The sequence below is a fragment of the Anabrus simplex genome, chromosome 1, assembly GCF_040414725.1.
Source record: "Anabrus simplex isolate iqAnaSimp1 chromosome 1, ASM4041472v1, whole genome shotgun sequence".
Lineage (NCBI taxonomy): Eukaryota > Metazoa > Arthropoda > Insecta > Orthoptera > Tettigoniidae > Anabrus > Anabrus simplex.
The window spans coordinates 717504929-717526971 of NC_090265.1; the positions used below are offsets into that span (position 1 = coordinate 717504929).

The window sequence follows — 22043 nt, forward strand, 5'->3', positions numbered from 1 at the left end:
GGGGTCAGAAGGCCAGCGCCTTAACCGCCTGAGCCAATCAGCCCAAGTACACCCGAAATGATTGTTAACCCAATGGACGGCCCTGATAATGCTAACATAATATTGACATATTGCATAGCAGCTCTTCACACAATAATGGTAACCTTAGTAATGAAATATTCAGACACTTAAAGATAGAATAGGTTTCTACCTATTAAAGAACGTGTGCAAAATCCATATTTAACCACATGGACGAGTTTCAGTTCGGTGTAGTCTGCTTGATAACTGATAACCACAGCATGAATCGGAAGGTGTTGGTGGTGTTAAACCCTGCTTTACAAACCCAGCTAATCCCTCCAAGTCATTATTTCTTCTGTGTAACAATATATAGATTGCTCCATCTGTCACACTTATACGTTTTGTTATACTCCAAGATCTAGTCAAAAATTTCTGCAGGCAAGCACAGATTATTGTAAAATACACTTCCATCTAAATCATTCGACACTTTAAAAAGCACATAGACACTGACGGAATATCACAGTATCAATTATATTCTATCTACATTATATTTTTTGAGGAACACGAACAGGTTCACCGTTTGGAATTGGAGAAGTCTTCCCTAACCTCAGACTTATTCTCAGAATGACGTATGCACACTAAAGTTTTGTCATCGACTTCAAAATAATCACGATGCATATTCCTAATCCATTTCTCTCTTTAATGTTTTATTCCATAGAAAAATTAAAAATAATTGTATGAGAGGCGTTGCCATAGTTAGACTTAAACCTGGTTCACAACAAGATCAAAACAAACAGATTCTCACATTACTGTGTATAATTACATATCCTAAATGTCCGTTGGCTCATATAAATACACTCGCACACGTATATTCTACAAATAATCTATCGTCTAATTTAATGAAATTACACTGACTACATACGATAACAACAAATCAAAACAAACCCACATTTCCAACAATTGTTGACGATAAATGTTACTTTCTTTATAGGCAGTGAGGCAGTAATTAAAAGTGAGAGGACTTTTCCTATTTGTGAAACTCACAGCCTGACTTTTAACCCCGTTTATCACCACACCATTCCCTTTTGTCCATCTCGCAACACTATCAAGGTCATTAGCTAGTTGCTCACAATCTTGTAACTTATTTATTACTCTCTACAGAATAACATCATCTGCAAATCATCTCTGATTCCACTTCTTTACTCATATCATTTATATAATAAGAAAACATAAAGGTCCAATAATACTGTCTTCAGGAATTTCCCTCTTAATTATTGCAGTGTCAGATAAAGCTTTGCCTACTCTAATTCTCTGAGATCTATAGAGATAATGAGTGCGTTTAGAGATTGCTTTGGCAAGCGCCTGCCTGGTAAAGCTACTCTGCTTGATTAGGAGAAACATGCTTTTAGCTTCAGGCAGTGCCAAAAACAGGCTGCATAGGGAAGAAACGCGTGCCGCCATCAATTGAGCAGTCTCCAATGAAGTCCATTCGCTAAAGAGCAGCTGAACTTCAAGTACCGCTGTCAACAATGCATGAACACATTAAAAGAGATTTGAAAATGAAAGGATTTAGACCGATGCATGGGAATGAATTATCTGACAATGACATGGAGCAGCGACTTGCAGCCTGCCGTGCTTTGTTGGCACAATTTCCAAATGTTGTGTCTCGCTCCAGAGTGTTATTATCTGATGAATGTGTGATATATCGCGGTTCTCAGAGGAGGGATGTGGTTGTCTGCTCTAAGGAAAATCCCTATTATGTGCAAGAGTTGGAAAGAAACCCACCTCAAGTTATGGTATGGGCTGAGATGTCATCATGCGACCTGTTTGGAGCATATTATTTTAAAGGGTACATGAATGGAAATTCTTATTTGCACATGTTACAAACTTGGTTAATACCTCAGCTCCAAGACAAGGGAATCATTGATCGTGTGGTTACAGCAGGATGGAACTCCAGGACATTTTGATATTCAGGTGCATGAGTTCCTTGATAAACAATATTGAGGCCGGTGGATTGAGCATGGCTCGCCAACATCTTCAGACCCATTTAAATGGCCACCACGAAGTCTGAACCTTACCATGCCAGACAACTCATTGTGAGGAGTACCGGTAATCAAGCCTCATGTGGCTCAACAGTACACGACTATGGAAGAATTGTGCCAACGTGTGGAGGAAGCCTTTCAAAACATAACTTCTGAGATGCTCTACAAGATGTGAATGAGGACTTGGAGACGGATAGAACTCTGTGTGCACATACAGATCCCCTGGGCACATAGTTTTTATATGTAAGTACTCCACTATACAATATAATGTTTTGACGTAGCGATGCGGGGACTTCTCAGACACCCCGTATAGCTGTATTGTTGAGAGTGCTAAGAGTGCTTATCCATGTTTGAGAACTGCTGTGGGCTGTATAGTTTATTTATTCGGTTATTCACCAGTGAGTTTTAATTCACATTTCTTTTTGTGTCACTAGCCACTTTAATCCATGCTCGTAAACCTGCACAAAGAATGAGTACTTTAGCTAGTCGTTTATAATACAGATATCGTAGAAAATGCTGTGAACCAGACCTTGGCTTAAAGTAAACATTTTAGGAAATCATATCTTTTATGAACATTATTAAAAAGTAGATTATGGTAAGTGTTCTCTTAATCTTGAAAATCGTAACTTCCTGCATTCCAAACACTCAGATAAGGTCAAAGGATTTTTTCCACCTTCCAATACTTATTTTATTTTTATAGCTAATTTTCATGCATATACAAACGTGTGTCAACTTAAATTCTAGCTAAACATTACAAGAACATGTTTCATTCCATTTTGGAACATCTTCAGCTTAAAAACATATATGAAGTACAAATATTGGCATATTTATTTATTCATTTTAATGTTTTAGCCAACATAGGACTACTTGAGTCAGGTTTATGGAGGTTTTTCTCCTTTTTGTCAGCCCAATACTGCTTCATCCTTTCTGAACGTAATTTTCTTTCTGTTTCTGGAATCACTCTTCCTATTCTCTGTTGATTTTTGTCTGTAGTCTAGTGTGTTTATCTGTCAATATCTTGAGTGTATTTGTTTTGTATTTTAAATCTTCTTTTTCAATATATAACTCTCTCATGTCTTTTGTAAGTTCTGTGATCCATCTAATATTATTCTTACTCTTCCATAATTTTTCTATTTTTTTTACTTACTCTGTTTTCTGGTGACAGCATTACGTGCTCTAAGAATGATACTCATTTCTTTTTCATTGTGCTAGCCACAGGTTCTATTTCTTTACAAACTGTTTCATTGGAAGCTAGTCTCCAGACTCCATTTACTTGATAATTTTTATTTAAACAGGTTATCACTATTCTCCTTTCTGACTTGAGTACTCTATCTATTGCAAGTGTGTTTGTTGTTTTGAATAATGTTTCACATGCATATGTAATTTGTGGCTGGGTGTTTTGTAGTGTTTCAATTTGATTGCTATTGAGAGACACTTTTTATTATATGTATTCTTGGTAACATGCTGTGCTGAAACCAGTTTATGTATTCTATTTTGCCATGCTGATTTCTCATTCAGGTTATACGTGATTATTTCTCCTAAATATTTCTACAATTTTTATTTCTTCGTCTCCCAGCTTAAATTTTTTTGCAAGTGGAAGTTGAGTTAGCATAATTTCTGTTTTTTTCAAATGAAATTTTCAAACCAATATTTTGAGCTATTTCCTGTAAAGATTTTATTTGTTGTTTTGTTTCATCAGCAAATCCTAGACAGTTCAAATGTATGTTATCCTTCTGGGTTCCAGTTTTTATATTTTTCGAGTTGTTCTTGTACCAGTACCATTCCCTCATAACGTACTCTATAGTTCAGAGTTAAAAAGAAGAGGTGACAATCCGTCACCCTGTCTTAAACAAGTTGTTACCAAGAATGGTTCAGAAAGTTCTCCTCTGAACTTAATTTTAGAAATTGTATTAGTTAGAGTAAGTTCAGTCAGTTTGATTAGCTTTGGGTGATGTCCAAAATGTCAACATTTTTAATAATGATTGTCTGTGGATGGAGTTGTAAGATTTCTTGAAATATATAAACTTTATTGAAAGGGGTTTGTTTCATTTTCTGTAATATTCCATGACTAGCTTCAAAGTGATTATTTGTTAAGAGCAGCTTCTCCAAGGTCTGAAGCTTCCCTGGTATTCACCTAACTCTTGATCAAATTGTTCTTTAATCCGATTAAATAGTATCTTAGAGAAAATCTTATATGTGCAGTCAAGGATGGAAATACATACCTCTATAGTTGTCTGGATTACTTCTTTCACCTTTTTTATGAATTGGATTACTTATAGGTACTGTCCATTATTCTGAAAATTTTTCTGACATCCATAGCTTTTGTAATATCATATGGAGGGATGTCTGAGTTGCACTGCTGGCGTATTTCCACATCTCTGCAGAAACCTGGTCTTCTCCACATCCTTTGTAGTTCTTCATTTCCTTAAGCACTGTTTCAACTCCTTTTGCTGTAGGTGGGTGTATATTTTCTGGTTTAGTTTTTATCGGGGTATGTGCATCAGTTAATAAGAGCTTTTCAGGTTCATCACTGTTCAAGAGTTTGTTAAATGCTTCCGCCATGATTTCTGCGTTTTACTTATTGTTATGCACTATTTTTCCTTCTTTATTTTTCAACAATAACATGGGGGAGTTGTATTTTTGCAATTGTTTACCAAAGGCTTTATAATGAATTGGTTTTGTAATAATTTTCGTCAGTAGAGTTTATTAAATCTTTTTGATATCTTCTCTTAATTCTTCTAATAGTTTGGGTGAATTCTTTTCTGACATTCTTGAGGTTCATGGCATTTTTTCTGTTTTGTTGGCTAGAAATTTCAACTAAGCTTGATATCTTTTTTCGTGCATTCTATCACAATCATAGGTCTACCAGACACGCCTTTTCCTTTGATTTAATGGAGCTAGATCTTCTGCATTCTGTTTAAGAATTGTTATTAGGTCATCTGAATTGTCTGTTAGTCTTATAGTTCCTGTTCTTTGCCGATACTGGGCATTCTGGATTAACTGATGAGGGTCGTATGTCCTTTTCTCTCCAACTCTATTTTGTCTTTTTCTTCTTAATGGGGTAAATTTAATGTTGATTTTAATTATGTAATGATCTGAACCAGTGTCTGCTCCTCTTAGAACTTTGACATTGTGGATTTCCTTGTGAAAGAATTTGTCCATACATACGTGATCTAACTGCCATTCCCCTTTTGTCCAATCAGGATGTTTCCAAGTTTTAAGTTTGTGTGGTTTTCTTTTAAAATATGTAGATCTGGAGATTACTCCATGGGTTCTGAAAATTTCTATGCGTCTTTAGCCATTTTTGTTAGTATATTATGAGGAGCCCACTTTCCTACTACATGTCAATACTTTTTTTCCTTACCCAGTTGAGCGTTAAAAGTCCGCTATAAGGATCTCTTTGTTATTTGTATTTATTTTATTCATTGACTGATCAAGGAGATCCCAGAAATTATCAACTTCTTGCAGAGTTTTTGTTACGAAATTTTCTTCATTGGTAGGGGCATGAACATTTATGATGGTGTAAAGTTTGTTTGTGATTTGTAAATTTAGAATTGCAATTCTCGGTGAGATGGCTTTAAAATCAATGACGTAATCTAGTATTTTCAAATTTACTATAAATCCTGTACCAAATTGGGGGCAGTGTTTCATGACCCTTTGGCCTGGCTTCCCATTATTCACACCATAACCTTGAGTATCAAAGAGATCTTCTGTTAAATTTCTCATTTCTTGGAGCCCTACCAGAGGAATATTTTGTGTATTTAATTCATTTGTTAAGTTCATGATCTTTCCGCTTTTCAGAAAGGAATTTATATTGTGTGTCGCCATGTAGTTAATATGCTTATGTTTGATTCTATGTTTGTGTGTTTGGTTACATGTATGTATTTTTGAGTGTTCAAATTTGTTCTTGTCTTTTAGGCGACTACCCACCAAATCTGATGTAGTCTTCTCAATCCTTAAGGGGATGGACTGTGGAATTCTTTTTGTAAAAGACTTTTCCATATCTGATTATCAAAGGTTATCAATCTTAAGTGGATCAAGCTCTGATTTAACTACAGTTGTTGGCCACAGAGGATATTTATTCAGCCACCACTAATATGTGAAACAGATGCTGTTGAGGCACCGCCACCGTCACTTTTAATTACTACGTTAATGGTGTGAAAGTTCCTTATGGGGATCACTGTAAGTACGTAGGTGTTAATATAAGGAAAGATCTTCGTTGGGGTAATCACATAAATGGGATTGTAAATAAAGGGTGCAGATCTCTGCACATGGTTATGAGGGTGTTTAGGGGTTGTAGTAAGGATTTAAAGGAGAGGGAATACAAGTGTCTGATAAGACTCCAAGTAGAGTGTGGTTCCAGTGTCTGGGACCCTCACCAGGATTACTTTATTCAAGAACTGGAAAAAATCCAGAGAAAAGCAGCTCGATTTGTTCTTGTTGATTTCTGACAAAAGAGTAGCATTACAAAATTGTTGCAAAATTTGGGCTGGGAAGACTTCGGAGAAAGAATACGAGCTGCTCGACTAATATCCAATAACAGACCATTTATATTGGTATTATAAGTGGTATGTTCCGAGCTGTCAGTGGAGAGAAGGCGTGGAATGCCAGTAGTGGATGAATAAGTTTGAGTGTGTCTTTAAAAAATAGGAAAGATCACAATATGAAAGTTGGAATTCAAGAGGACAAATTGGGGCAAATATTCTTTGATAGGGATTGGAATAACTTACCAAGGGAGAAGTTCAATAAATTTCCAATTTCTTTTAAATCATTCAAGAAAAAGCTAGGAAAATGAATGATAGGGAATCTGGCACCTGGGTGACTGCCCTAAATGCAGATCGGTAGTGATTGATTAAATATTTTAACTTCATTATCACCTTTGGTGTTCCTCATTATTTTATATGTGCCAATATTTGTACTTTATATATGTTTTTAAGCTGAAGATGCTTCAAAATGAAATGAAACATGTTCTTGTAATGTTTAGCTAGAATTTAAGCTGACACATGTTTGTATATGCATAAAAACTAGCTATAAAAATAAAATAAGTATTCGAAGGTGGCGACAAGCCTTTGACCTTAGTTGAGTTAAAGCGAATACAGGATAAAAAATGAAATTCATAAGTTGTTCCAAACACTTGCAACGTTTGACCTAAATTGACTGAGGATCTATATCTAAATTATGGTTCTCCTCAGTTGTGGATGCATTAGTGCACTTGCAGTGTTGTGCTGGAGTGTTAGCTGTGTTAAGTTAGCAACCCCTGTGGTCGTGCTTGGCTGGTGGAGGTTGTCCGTAACGTACACCGGGGAGCAGTTGATCATGGGTAGTGGGCTGTGCATCAGGTAAGGCTCTGAGTGTGGGTAACTTACTACTTTGTGCAAGCACTCTCCTCTGGTTATAGAACAAAATTCTGTCACTTATTAAATGTGAGACACCCGTCTCGGTTGACGAACAGACTTCAGGGAGGTGAATTGTGTGAGAAGTGCCTACGTTAATAAAATCAGTTTTTTTAAAACTTGACATAGTTCTTTCTACAGTCACTAGATGGCATTAATAGAACCTTAATCAGGGGTGACTTTGTGAAAAACATATATTCAGTCCAGCTGATGAGTCCGCTGCTACACTGGGGTGAAACGCTGGTAATTTCACAATTGAAAAGGCCTAAAGAGTTTTATCTTTTTGTAAATGCTGTATCTTTGTTAATATAGGTAAATTTATTCAGTACTTAGCTAGTGTTAGTCACTTCTTTTACTTAGACATGATTCTTATGTCCAACTATCTTTACATGCTGCTTGTAGGATAGCTCTGAGAAGAGCTCTTTCCTTGCGATGTTGTCATTATTGCTGGGAGATTGTTCAAAAGATAGCTCCAGCATCCAGAGTTGTTGCTTTCTTAGCACCACCCAGGACCTGAAAATTTAACTTTGATATGATGCCCCAAGATTCATGTTTCTTGTTTATGAACATTTGTGTCTATCTTTCTTAAAGTACCTATACATACCTTTCCATTTTTCTGTAAAACTCACATGACTGCCAATAATCCTTGCCGTCATGTTACCATTGGCTGACGTCTTTGGTAAATTAAATTTCTTAGTAAATTCCTTCAGTTTTTCCATGCTTGCAAAACAATTCTTATCTCTATTACTTTCCACCCTCCACCTCCTTAATCTCTTTATTCCTTTGTTGTAAAATTGCAAATCTTCTTCATTCCATACCATCTTTAAAGGTACATACCTGTTTTCAAACTCCCCAGCAATTGCTTTAAACGATATAAACGTTGTTTCCCATAGTGAACCTGAAATACCTGTCCCGAATGAGTAAATTTATAATACCATTATAGTTGGTACGTTATTGGACATTATACATTTTCCAGCTAACTCATTCCTGGTTGCCAGCGTTTTGTCCCAGTGTGGTAAGTTGAGCTCATTAGTTGGTAAATAGCACACCTACCAAGATGCATGGCTAGTGCATACCGTGGAGTCCACTGCTTAGGCTACTTGGAGCCACCGGCAGTGCCAGTGCACTATGACAGACTTTGTCCATGGTATGCACTAGCCATGCATCTTGGTAGGTGTGCTATTTACCAACTAATGAGCTCAACATAGCACACTAGCGTGGAACGCTGGCAACCAGGAATGAGTTGGCCGGAAAATTTATAATGTCCAATAACGGACCATTTATATTGGTATTATAAATGTACTCATTCCGGACAAGTATTTCAGGTTCCCTATGGGAATCAATGTTTATATCATCTGTTGGCCAGGCTGGCGTCAATTTTTGAAAATGAAACAAGGTCTCTCAGTGCATTGGTACTGCCAGTGGCTCCAAGTAGCATACGCAGTGGCCTGTATGTACTAGCCATGTGCCTTGGTAGGTGTGCTATTTACTAACTGATGAGCCTAATTTGGCATACTGGGGCAAAATGCTTGCAACCAGGAATGAGTTAGCCAGAAAATTTATAATGTCCAATAACGGACTATTTATATTGGTATTATATACTTGCTTTAAACTCATCCCTAGACAGTTGACACTTTATTCAACATTTTCCACCGATCATAATTATTTTTCATAATGTTTGAAAACTTGCTCATGGCTCTCTTATTAACCATATGGTACTGCCTATTATCAGTTTTATAATATACTTTCTATTGCATTTAGTTTTAACTATGACTAAAACTGATGACACTTCAGTTTCCCTATAGCATATAACAGTGTTTGCCACTTGGTGGTCCACAGACTCCTGGGGTTCCAAGAAACACTCAAATTTTCGAAATCAGAATTTTATAAGCTCTCCGATAGTACAGGTAAAAGAATGCTGTGAGTTAACACGAGTGTCACGAAACATGCGACTATCTAGACATATCTGTATCTTATCTGAACGTGTCATGCATGCAATTGCAACATAACTGCTAAGTGATGAGAATCCCTTAATTATTGTTTGTATACTGAGGTATAACTCAACAGATCAACATTTATGGACATTTCTGCCACTAAAAGCTCATAGGAGTCACTATCAGGAGTCAGTATCCAGTATTCGGGATGGGTTCGAACCCCACTGTCAGTACCCCAGAGCTTCTTTCCCAGTCCTAGCCCATTCCTGCCCATCGTCGCCATAAGACCCATCTGTGTCGATGCGATGTAAAGCAAAAAAAAAAAAAAAAAAAAAAAAGCAAAAGCTCATAGGTTTGTTCACTGTCATCATTTATGGTCTGCTCATTCAAGGCTGAACTGAACCATGTTATTTCTATTCCTACCCGTTTGGGCCATTGTAAGGGGAGTACTGTTGTTTTGTTGGTTTTGATTTATTGTATGTTTGTACATACGTAGGCCCTATTGACTTCTTGTCGAGTTTAGGTTTGTATGTACAGGGCAATTCAAAATGATGGACCCAATTTCATAAATTTATTCTATGAAATCTAATGAACATATCATACTATGAGATATGCGCAAAGAAAGGCAAACTCTCAAAGTTTAGTTGAGTTTAGATTTCATCCCACATGGTTTCATTTTCAGCCATTATGAGCGTGCAGGAAGCGAGTAAAGAAAATGGCTGTGGCTGGAGAGCAGAAGTTGTTCTGTGTGCTTGATTACCATGTAAACAAGTCTGTGATTAGTGTTCAGCGGCATTTCTGTACCAGGTATGGAAGAGACCCACCTACTGCAAAAGCCATTCGTGCGTGGTATGCAAAATTCAGAGATACGGGCTGCATCTGTAAGCGAAAGTCGACTGGCTGTCCTTCGACTGGGGAAGAGACAGTGGAACGTGTTCGCACCAGTTTTGTGTGGAGTCCGCAGAAGTCCACCTACCGGACAGTGAGGCAACTTGAACTTCCACAGGCAACTGTTTGGCGCATTCTGCACAACCATTGCAACGTTCAGAGCCATCTCAACGAGACATTGGCACAACGCTGGATAGGTCGTGCATCTCAGGAGGATTGAACTCTCATTCATTGCCCATAGCGTTCCCCCAACTTAACCCCGTGTGATTTCTTCTTGTCGGGTTTCGTAAAGGATCATGTTTACGTACCACCTCCTCCACTAACATTGGACGACCTTTGTGCCCGCATCACAGCAGCCATCGCAGAGATTATCTGCGACACACTACACAAGGTTTGGCAGGAGATAGACTATCGGCTTGATGTATGTCGTGTTACGCGAGGTGCTCACATAGAACACTTGTGATATGACTGAAAAAAACTTTGTGAGTTTATCGTTCTTAGCACATATCTCGCATTACGATATGTTATTTAGATTTCACAGAATAAATTTATGAAATCCGGTCCATAATTTTGAACTGCCCTGTATTTGGTTTTCTTCTGATAATGTCCTTTTCCTTTTCTTCGGCTATTTCACGTTTATTAAAATCTGCATATTTACATACACTTGTTATTGAATTATATACATTGTGATATTTGAGTAAGTAGTCTGAAGCTGAGTTTTTATTGCCTCTTCTTCGTCATTATTGTTTTACAACACGTGAATTCGCAAACATTTGATTTGTATTTGTATATGTGTTTTTATACATTGTTGACATTAACATATTATTAACACAGATAGAATTTAATATTGAAGGATTGAAGAAGAACAAAAAGAATAAGAAAAGCAAAGAAGGAAATTTCAGTCTGAGTCAAAAAGAGATTTTGTCAATTAATTTTTTTTTACATAGGTTTGCCTGAAGGAAAATAGGGATTTTTAACATTGTGCTCATGGCTGCTTGCTTGTGCGGTACTACCAGTCAGAGAGCAGGCAGAAATTTTGCTTGGTGGGCTGTAACAAACAAAATATAGTTCTAATACTGGTGGTTTTGAATTCAACAATTCACAGTACATAAATATGTATTCATTATTAACTGCCACTTTGTTAACAACGCAGGGATGAACAGTAGTCAGAAAGCTCAAAGTTGACTAAATTCCAATATAAATGGTCCGTTATTCTTGGTTGCCAGTATTTCGCCGCAGTGTGCCAATTTGGACATCAGTTGGTAATTAGCACACCTACCAAGGTGCATGTAGAGGAGGCCACTGCACAGGCTACTTGGAGCTACAGGCTGTGCCAGTGTGCAATGAATTTGCTCATTCAGGACAAATATTTCAGGTTCCCTAAGAAATCAATATCTGTATCATCTGATGGCCTAGCAGGCATCAGTTTTAGTAAAAGAGACCAAGTCTCTCATAACGATGTTAAAAAGTCTTGGTAATGCTTGGTAGATTATACAGCCGGTGAAGAAGAGAACACTTAGGTTCTTAAAACATGTACGGCATTTAGCCAACAGTAAAAGATTGTAATAATTATTGAGTAGGTGTACTATAAGTATTATTGCTGATAGACTGAAGTGTTTCCTGTGGAGACTGTAAGATATTGTGGCTGTTTCAGGAGTGAAGACGACTCTGAAGAGCCACCTGTGGAGGATGCAGAAGACGTGCTGGACTTGGGACTGGGGGCCGAAGGTGAGTATCTGCTTCACTTCCTGTTGTACTGTTTGCTTGCTTTCCTCCTGTGATTGACACTGCTTGCCTTGTTTCAGCTGGACTTCTCTACGATGTTGCCTGCCCTATGGTCACCATCATCAGGTACGTACTGCTCTCATGGGTAAAGGTATGGTATATATTTAGCATGACTTGACATCAGTTTGGTGTTGCAGGCCACAGGCTGTGTCCGAGACGAAAGCCAAGAGTTTGGCACGTGAACCTTCCGTGCAGTCGGACAACAGCCACGGGTCCAGCGTCGAGTCGTACCTAGAGTCTCGCAAGCCTGATCCCGAAGAGGTGCTCATGAGCCTGGGGTTTGGTGGGCACGGGTCGACCTTGGACAGCGAGGTTTCGCGCATCCCGCGGCGCTTCCTTCAACCCTCCAAGGTACCTCGTTATTCATTTATGGCCTATCCCAGAAAATCTAAATTTATGCATAAGGTAGAGACTGATTAGAAATTAACATCAATAAGATTCTTCTTATATTTACATTGATGCTACAATGACCCATAGTGATAGACATGATCTTTTTGTTTTTTGTTTGTGTGAAAGAAGTGAACTACAGGAATTCTTTACGTTTTGCAAAGACTTTGTTCCGCGTCCTCAGAAGAGAAAATCGTCCGACTACAACTGCTCGAACAATGTCACTTGACCTTGCTCTATTGATTAAGTGATACTCTTGTTCATCACCAAATGGCTTCCTGTGTGCTGTTGCCATCTCTGCTCCAAGCCACATGTTTCATGTTTATTGGGCTGATTACCGTATGCTACTTGTGGACATCTGATGCTGAGCAAGGCTATCATTTAATCAATAGAGCAACTGTCAAGTGTTTTCCAAATTCAAACCATCATTAGATCAGTCGTCATGGTTGGACAGGTTTCTCTTACAATCATCCTCCTCCTTTGGGCCAATGACCTAGATCATCATCATCATCATCATCATACTCCTTTCACCTTATCCAGCTCCTGCCAGGTCGGGGGATTTACGGCACTTCTCCACTCTTTCACTCTCCTTCCACCATTCCTCTTCCATAATTTTGTTCCAGTCTAGGTTTCTTCTTCTTGCACTCCTCTTTACTGAATCAATTCACCTTGCTCTAGGTCTCCTTCTTTTTTTCTTTCTCTTGACTTAATCTCCATGATCTCTTCTGGTATTCCTTCCTCCTCCATCCTTTTTACAAGTCAAAATGATCTTCATTTCTTAATCTATCTTTCCTTGTCTTCCCTATCATAGTTCTTAGGGATTTAATTTCACTGTATTACCAAGCTCGATAGCTGCAGTCACTTAAGTGCGGCCAGTATCCAGTAGAAAGGAGAATAATAATACATTGTTTTTCACCTATTCAATACTTAACTAGCATACAAAATTTGGATTTCATCCTTATTTTATTGCCAAATTATTAAAAACGTGGTACATGTTTCACTCTTTTTTAGAGCATCTTCAGCCGTATTGTCATCACAAGGTTAATTAGGAACATTGAACTTGAATTTGTATACATGATTTGTCATTAGCAAACTTAAATAATACAATTTTCGAGAAACCTTATTAAATGTAATTATCTTATATATTACGTCGTATGGCTGTGATTAAACTTAAAACTTAAAAAAAAATTAATAAAACATTTTAAGTTCAAACAACAAACTTTTAAGAAAATTAGTAGTTTTAATAGATTGTGAAAAATAGTCACACTTAGACCAAATAATTGATGTCACATACGTGAATATTCTAATAGTGTTAATTTCAATGTTAATAATTGTTATATTCCTATATCACAGCCATACGACATCATATATAGATAATTATGTTTAATAAGGTTTCTCAAAAATTGTATTATTTAAGTTTGCTAATGCCAAATCATGTATACAAATTAAAGTTCAATGTTCCTAATTAACCTTGTGATGACAATATGGCTGAAGATGCTATAGAAAAGAGTGAAACATGTACCCATTTTTAATAATTTGGCAATAAAATAAGGATGAAGTCCAAATTTTGTATGCTAGTTAAGTATTGAATAGGTGAAAAACAATGTACTATTATTCTCCTTTCAATTGATTTTCAATACGGGATCTAAAATGAGAATAGTCTCTTGCAGTATCCAGTATTTGGGAGATAGTGGTTTCGAACCCCACTGTCAGCAGCCCTGAAGATGGTTTTCCATGGTTTCCCATTTTCACACTAGGCAAATGCTGGGGCTGTACCTTAATTAGGCTACGGCCGCTCCCTTCCCACTCCTAGCCTTTTCCTGTCCCATCGTCGCCACAAGACCTATCTGTATCGATGTGATGTAAAGCAACTTGTAAAGAAAAAAAAAAAAAATCACTGGCTTGAATTCTACTCTGCTTCCTACTTGTCACTGTCCAGGTCAATATGGGTGCATAATACGTTGTATATATGAGGCAGTCCATTCCAAAACTCGTCTTATCCATCATAAGTGATTTTTCAGGAAAAGCGAAAAACCTGGAATTTTCGTAATATAAGTCTCACTTGTTTAAATGTATTACGACGCGTTCAAGTCCAATGTCATAGGGTCGTCTTACTGAAGAATTATAAATATAATTAGTAGAACGTCAATAAATTACATTTGTATTTTGGATAAGATGAGTTTTGGAGCACCCAAAAAAAATCAAAATATATTACCTCACACAACTTATTTTAAAACAAGAAAAATGAAAAGATTGAGAATATAAGGTTGTAATAAAACTCACCAGTACACTCATGCACCTTTTTGCTATCAGTATAATGATATTCACAAATAAATTAAACACAGCAGTGTGATTTTATCATATTTACATCCTATCCATAGTATTTGGAGAGAATTCTTCCCTTTATAGGCTACACTGCACTCACATAGAAGTAACTTGAACAATAAAACATAACTTTGTTGTTAATCAAACTCTCAAATCTGTTCCCTCCTCTTGAGTTCCATCACAAAGAACTTCTGTTTCTTCAGCAAGATTGTTTTCATCTACAGAAATTGAGGTGAACAGATTCTTATAAAAAGAAAGCATCTCATTCCTATCCCAATCCATTCCAAAATGCTCTTCAAGCAAACTTTTTACGTCCTTTACTTTGGCGGGATTCAAGTTTACTCCTGGCAATAATTCAGATGGCATTAGCATATCTCGCAGGCGTTTTCCCTTTTTCATTACGGATTTTCCTAAACTGATGTCTGAGTCGTAATGAGGTTCTCCCCATAAGGGTGACATTTCCCAGTGAGTCTCTGCTAATAAATCGTTTCACTGAAGAAAATTCAAAGTGCCAAGATGCAGGCATTTTCATCATGTTTTCAGAAACCATTTTCCAATTGTTCACCAAGCAGTCTCTGCCAAACTTGAAGACTTCAGCATGTTTGCTAAAGATGTCTTCATATTCTGCTGGATTACAGATTATAGGGCATTTCCGTATCTCTCTCTCTCTCTCTCTCTCTTTCTCTCTACTTGAGCAAATACCCTGTCAGAGGGCAGAAATGAGTGGCCTGTCATAGGAAAGACCAATTCAACACTTTCTATATTAGGCGGAGCTGTGTGTGTGTCAAGAAATATGAGCACATTGCAATCATTGTAGAATTGCGGTTCTGTCCTCCGCAGCCATCCGCACGAATTTGTATAGTAGTGAAGTTTGACAAATCAGTTTGTGATAATCGATGGTAAACTGCAGATGACGTTTCATTAGACCCCTTGTTGAATTCATGCTCCATCCATGTGTATGTAAAAACATTCTCCTTTGTCAACTTGGCATGTGAGGTACCCCTCACAATGGTAAAATTATAGGTGTACAATTGGCGACTGTAATAGGCAATTTGATCTGAAACTTTTCGATTCACAAGATTCTTTTGGCAGTCAAATGGAAATATTGCCATGCTGTCCTTTTCTTCTTGGAGCATTTTGAAAAAAGCTGCAGCCCTTAGTTTGTGTACTCTCAAGTTCCAAGATTAAATCATTCTTCAGTGATGCGTTCAAACCACTGCCGTCTCAATCCTATATACTGCCTGCTCTATGCTGTGCGGTTAACATGCTTCTCAGCGTAAGCTCTTAGTGTCACGAGCCTCCGCTAGGGGCGCCAGCTAACGCACCCAACTAATCTCCGTACCCACGTTGTTGTGTTCCAGTGCGTTTGCATCGAGCATGTATGTGTGTGTCTCTGGTTGTGAAATGTTATTGTGTTCCTATCTGTATATCAAAGCAGGAAATCCAAATTCTTCAGGTGTGAGGATTCCTGTTATCCCCCCAAGTAAAGAACTTTGGGAAAATTAGCTTAACGCTATATCAAGGCAAGGATCAACCAAGGGTAGTCAATGGAATCCATCCGATTATTCTCGTGTTTGTAGCCTGAATTTTAGAGATGAAGATAAAAGATAAAACTAAAAGAAAAATATACTGAAGCCAGAGAGTGAGCCTAGTCGATCTTCGAATTATCCCCATTACCTTCAAACCAGGAAAATAGCTCCACGAAAGACCAGACTGCGACAGTATTTCTTCGGAAGAAATCTGTGATGAAACAAGCTCTTCAGCCGCAGGAAATATATTGGATGACGAGTACGAAATTCATTTGAACTACGATGTATCAATCCAAGTCAATATTCCAACGAGTAAGAATGACAGCAGTGATCAGAAAATCAGACATTAGAGGCTCCGATCAAGAATTCTGAGACTGCGATAACAGCTGATGACTAACCATAATGAAGTTAAAAGACTACAGAGACTATTCAAAGACAACCCAGAAATTGATCGTCTGAATAAAGTAAAGGAAGCAGAAAACTATAAAGGAAAAACGACCGTTTTATAAATCAAATCCATAATTTTCGCACGACAAAATCTGGGCAGTCAGAACAAATCACGCGAAACTATGTGGCGTGGGGAATAGTATCCCAAACCCAAACCCCATGGCACCACAGCCCTTGAAGGGCCTTGGCCTACCAAGCGACCGCTGCTCAGCCCGGAGGCCTGCATACTACGAGATGTCTTGTGGTCGGCACAACGAATCCTCTCGGCCGTTATTCTTGGCTTTCTAGACCGGGAATAGTATCCCAAATGGTTAAAAATTTATTTTACATTAGTTGATAATCCTTAGTAACAATTTTTAGTAGGATTCCCTAAGTTGGCTTTTTTCATATTTTAACGCATGCGTTATTTAAGGCTCTCTTATTTATATGTGCTGGTTCATTAATATGGCAGGACTCCTGGTCTAGTGTCATCTCCGTCACAAAGTACTCTGGACAGCTAGCCTAAATGGAAAATGTTGATAGTTTTTGTCGGGATTTGCCTATGAGTGAAGGAGAGCTGAATGTAAAACTCTCAGACCGACAGAGAGGAGTGTAACAGTGATCGCTGATTAAATGGCTGATTAGGTACAGCTCCTCTACGATCGAACCAGTGACAAGTTCGTTTGCGTGGTCAATGCTGAAGGTGTATGTGGCACAGATATTGTAAAAATCTCCTGCTCTCGCGAATAAATTTATGTGTTTCCTTGTAATCGGTCTTTCAAATAAGTTCTCTAGTGCTTCTGCCTACTTCCTCGTGAAAGGCTTAGAAGTCTTCAATCTATCCATTTAGTTCAGCAATGATTACTGTAATGTTTTTCGGCAAAACAATCCAGATTGTGCGCGTTTCTATTCACCAGCAGATAAAATACTCACATTGGTTGAATGATGATTTCATCGAGTACGTTGAAATAATTCGGTTGGAATCAAAACGTAAAAAACTGAAGTGTCTGACTAATGAGACGGAAGATGCTGTCTCGCTAACTATGAAATCTATAGTGGAATGGGTCTTATCTGTTACGAAACCAGTTATTTTATGGTCTCCCTAGATGATTTTCTGGAGACGCAATAGAAGCTCTATTTAGTTCAGTGAGATTTAAACGAACGCACACACTGCATTATGTGCTATAAAATGTATCCTGTCAGCGAAATAGTGATAGAAATTATTTTGCGTCCAATGCTGGAAAATAACAGTAAGAAGAGGACTGAAAAGGTGCTCCGTTTCTCGTGTCGAAAAAATTCCGAAATTTGTATGTACCATGCAGCAGTGGTATGATCCTAATATGTCTAATGCAACTGGTAAGAGTTTTATATTTTACGTTTCTATATCTTAAGCCAAGCTCAAATGTGAAATGTTAGTTTCTGTATGTGCATTATCTTCTCAATTAGTAACATGTTAAGGATTATTTTTCATTTTATATTGGTGTTACGGACTAACTCTAATTTAACCAGCACGTGTTCTGGGTGCGTTAAGTGCTGCCATCTGCAGTGTCGCTGTAAACACAATTCTCGCGGCACAGAGCAGGCAGTATATAGAGATTGAGACGGCGGTGGTTCAAACTTTTAAGTTTAATTTTCTCCTTGAGCTCTATTCACTTTGAGCAAGCGTCAGTAACTGGTTTTCCGAATCCTATGTTTTAGCAACGCATAAAAATTTCACGGAAGAACCACCGCTTCACCCTGAGTTCTTCAGGTGATTTCTTGTTATACATTTTGTAAAGCTTAGCGATGCTTAAATTTCCGGGTAGATACTGTCTGACCAGTGACTTTCCGCGGCAAGAGTGACTTTCACAACACTGCAAACCTTCAATGAAACGTTGCACAGAGTGCCTCTTTTCAGTGTACTCTGGTTTGATCCTAGCTCCTCCCCTCTTTGCTGTTGGAAGTTTCCCTGTCGTGAAGTGATTTCTGGCAATCCTCTGAACCCGATCTTTGCTGACATGCAATACATTCAAGAATATCTTTGGCAGCCCTGAATGTGAAACTGTTCTGTATTAGCAAATTTTATATACCTTCCACAACAAGAGCAATATTTTCTGTCATCTTAATACACTCTATTCACTGCACAAAACTGCATGAAAGACTAACACAGTTCAAGAACAATTCAAAGAGTGGAAAGACTGGCATAAAACGCGGGTAAATTGTAGCGTGAGTCACGTGCTGAAATTATCCATTCCTATTGGTTGATTATATATGGTGAGTTTTGGAACGACAAGCGCCGTGGATAAGGCGAGTTATGGAACAATAGCCTAAGTTTGGTGACAGATTTCTATGGGAAAAGGCAAATTTTGGTGCTTAATTTTGTGATAGAACTATCACAAACATCATCAAGAAGGCAATGCTACCTCTAACTCTTTTTTTTTTTTTTTTAAATGGATAAGACGAGTTTTGGAACGGACCGCCTCATATTATCTCTTTACACTTCCTTGGTACTTCCTTATTTCAGACAAGGTTTCTTAAACTCTGGTAGAATGCATTGCCCTGATGCACCCTCTAGCTAATCTCCATGGCGAATCTTGTATTCTGCATTAATTCACTCATTAGGTATTTGAAACTGTCAACAATTTCAAGGCTTTGACCATCATTTTTCACAATGCCTTTCCCTTGTCTTTCTCCTCTTGATATGACCTTGGTTTCTCTTACAAATCGTAGAAAATTCATTCACTTTACTTCTTGCATGTGGCAAAGGAGAACAAAATATTCTTCTTTGGTAATAAGTGAAGGTATGAGTAGCTATCTTCTTCTCCACCACAGATCATGCCATTTGTAATGTTGGTTGTTACAGGTGAAAGGTGTGGCCATCGAGGACTTCTTACGCTATCAGCAGGATCTGATCGAGACTTTCGAGACGGGCTTCTCTGGCTACCATGGCCTGACTGGTAAGTTGGAGCCCTGTTCCTGTGTTGATCTCTTTCGACTGAGGATTGTGTTGTGAGCCCCTGGTGGTGGTTATCTTACAGGCTCGGAGCACTCCAGCATGGTGCTCATCTCTTCTGCCTCCTCTCCTATAAGAATGTTTCCCCCAATCTCTCCAGTTGCGGGGGACAGCGTGGTGAACATCCCAACTCGCTTTGTTCCCACACCCCCATCCGCAACACGCCGCAAGCTACTGTCTGTCCCGGGACGGACGCCGAGCGCCAGGCGCCATCTCGCAGTGCAGTCAGATCATCAACGACGTGCCAGTGAACCTTCACACCATTATAAGCACAAAACATAAAAGCCTTACATTTTTTGTACTTTTCTGTTTATTCCCTGTTCTGGATAGCAGATTTAGATGCACAGTCAGAAGTGCATACCGTATATAAAGATCATCGATGCTGTTGTCAGGCTAGGTGAACACTCCCAATGGAGATAGAAATGCCACATTGTTACTGTGACCTACAGAAAACCTGTTTATGCAATAATGAGGCGGACAATGTCCCATCACTTTAAATTATTGATATTTCTCTAATTCCAGTTTATACAGCAATCAATGTCTGCAAATCGTATCTTATTATGGACTGTGTTGTCTACTGGCTTCTGATTCATTTGTTGCTCTGTCTGCTGTGTGTCTCGCTGCATTCTCTGTTGTTTTCTGCCTGTTTTTGGAGATAATAGTCAGTAATGACTCTGAGGAGGGTCAGTGACATAACCATTAACACGTTAGCTGCCACACTACATTTGACAACCCCCCTCCCCCACTTAAGTGCCATTTTTAATGAAACATGGTTTCTCTTACATGTGTACTGGTAATAATTCACAAACAAGGTGAAAATGTTAATATACAGGGGCTCACAAGTGCCGTGGGTCGGCACATTTACTTTTAGTCATTACAAGCACTTAAAATAAAACTGTCGACCCGATCGGACACTGGCCTTTCATGGGAGATTGGGTGCGGGAACTTGAAGCCACATTGTTTGCTTCCTTTCACTACGTCAAAATCTATTGTATGTTGGTGTCTGTGAAAATGAGTGGTTACTTAGATGTTGCCAGGGAGCTGGTTGGCTGGAGACCCGAAACCAAACATCATAGCCCCCCGCTGCCGAGTGCGGCCTGCGGGGCACAGGCGTGCTTTGCTCTGTTGGCCGGTCAAGACTGGCCACCGGCTAGGATTTCTTAGGCCACCAAACATGGGCTTTAACCCGGCTCCACAGGGAATGTGTCCCTTCACCATCCATCATCACATCTCGCTACTGAAATACGTTATGTCAAATAATTTGTTCAAATTCTCAATTTCAGCTTGGTCATTACTACGTAAAATCATATGCTAACCTGATCGGGGTGATAAGTAACATCACATATTGTCATTTTATAAGTGTTCTATGCTGCGTAACCAACCAAATTGGGTGACAGTGTTACATCATTGGATGACCGAAGAATCTTGAGACACCATAGTTCAATTTTTCCGCGCTACTGTAAGAATAATTACCTAACAACCAGCTGTTGTCGGACCGGCGTAAATACCTGTACTGCCGGTTCAATTGGACCCCCATGGCAGCTAACATGTTAAATAATGTTGCATTGCCACTGCAGTAAAGAATCAGTGTGTATGTTATCTCTTGAACTATTAACTGGTGCTATATGAGTGTTGGATGCAATACAAGAGATGAGAACATTTCACACTACTGTCACTGGACTGGTTAATGTGTCACTTGTGTAGTATTCGCTCATTTCGTGAAGTTATTTGTTCAAATATGAAGGAGGAAGAGGAAGTGCAGGGTTGGTGTTATATCTTGGGTGAGCAGATTGAGTTTCCCGAGCGTGCAATGGGAGGTTGTAATGACGACACGGCTTGTACTCGCAGCTGGATGGCTACATGAATCTGTTCAGTATAGTCACTAGCTAATAATATTGCAAAAAGAAGGTGGAACAGGCTATGTCCATGCACAAGTCTATCACAATTGTATCAACAAGACCTCTTAGTATCAGTAGTTTTGTGCAATAACTAGACTGTGTTATCTTGAAATAATCGTCTTACAGCAGGAGCTGATTATGCATAGAAATCATAAACACCCATGGAATAGAATTCTTAGGCTTATTATTATCTCTAACTTTCTTAGCGAGCTACTGTGTATCTCCTGTTTGGTTCACACGGGGAGGCCACGACGTTTGAATCACGGATTATCTTCAAAACTTGTAAACTTTTAGTAGTCCATTAGGACAATATAATGTGCAAGTAGTAAGGTGTACTACTTAGGCGTTCTCGAGAAAATCGCAAGAGAAGTTTTTGCGTCGAATATGTACTGTTCCATTGCAATCATGAGCATGAGATGGTGGCAGTAGAGTGGTTAGCGTTCAAGC

The 22043-nt window shown here is 38.6% G+C and overlaps 1 protein-coding gene across 6 annotated transcripts in view; it reads left to right on the forward strand.

Annotated features, from left to right (window-relative positions):
- Positions 1–22043, forward strand: part of olf186-M (Ki-ras-induced actin-interacting protein-IP3R-interacting domain olf186-M) — a 389935-nt gene that overhangs the window by 293848 nt on the left and 74044 nt on the right. For 5 of the 6 annotated variants that reach the window (XM_067136047.2, XM_067136049.2, XM_067136048.2 and 2 more), the window contains exons 3-6: positions 11909–11982; positions 12060–12105; positions 12177–12390; positions 19549–19642. In XM_067136047.2, the coding sequence (XP_066992148.2) occupies positions 11909–11982; positions 12060–12105; positions 12177–12390; positions 19549–19642 (428 nt within the window). The remainder of the gene's footprint in view (positions 1–11908; positions 11983–12059; positions 12106–12176; positions 12391–19548; positions 19643–22043) is intronic. The other variant, XM_067136046.2, reaches the window with a different exon arrangement.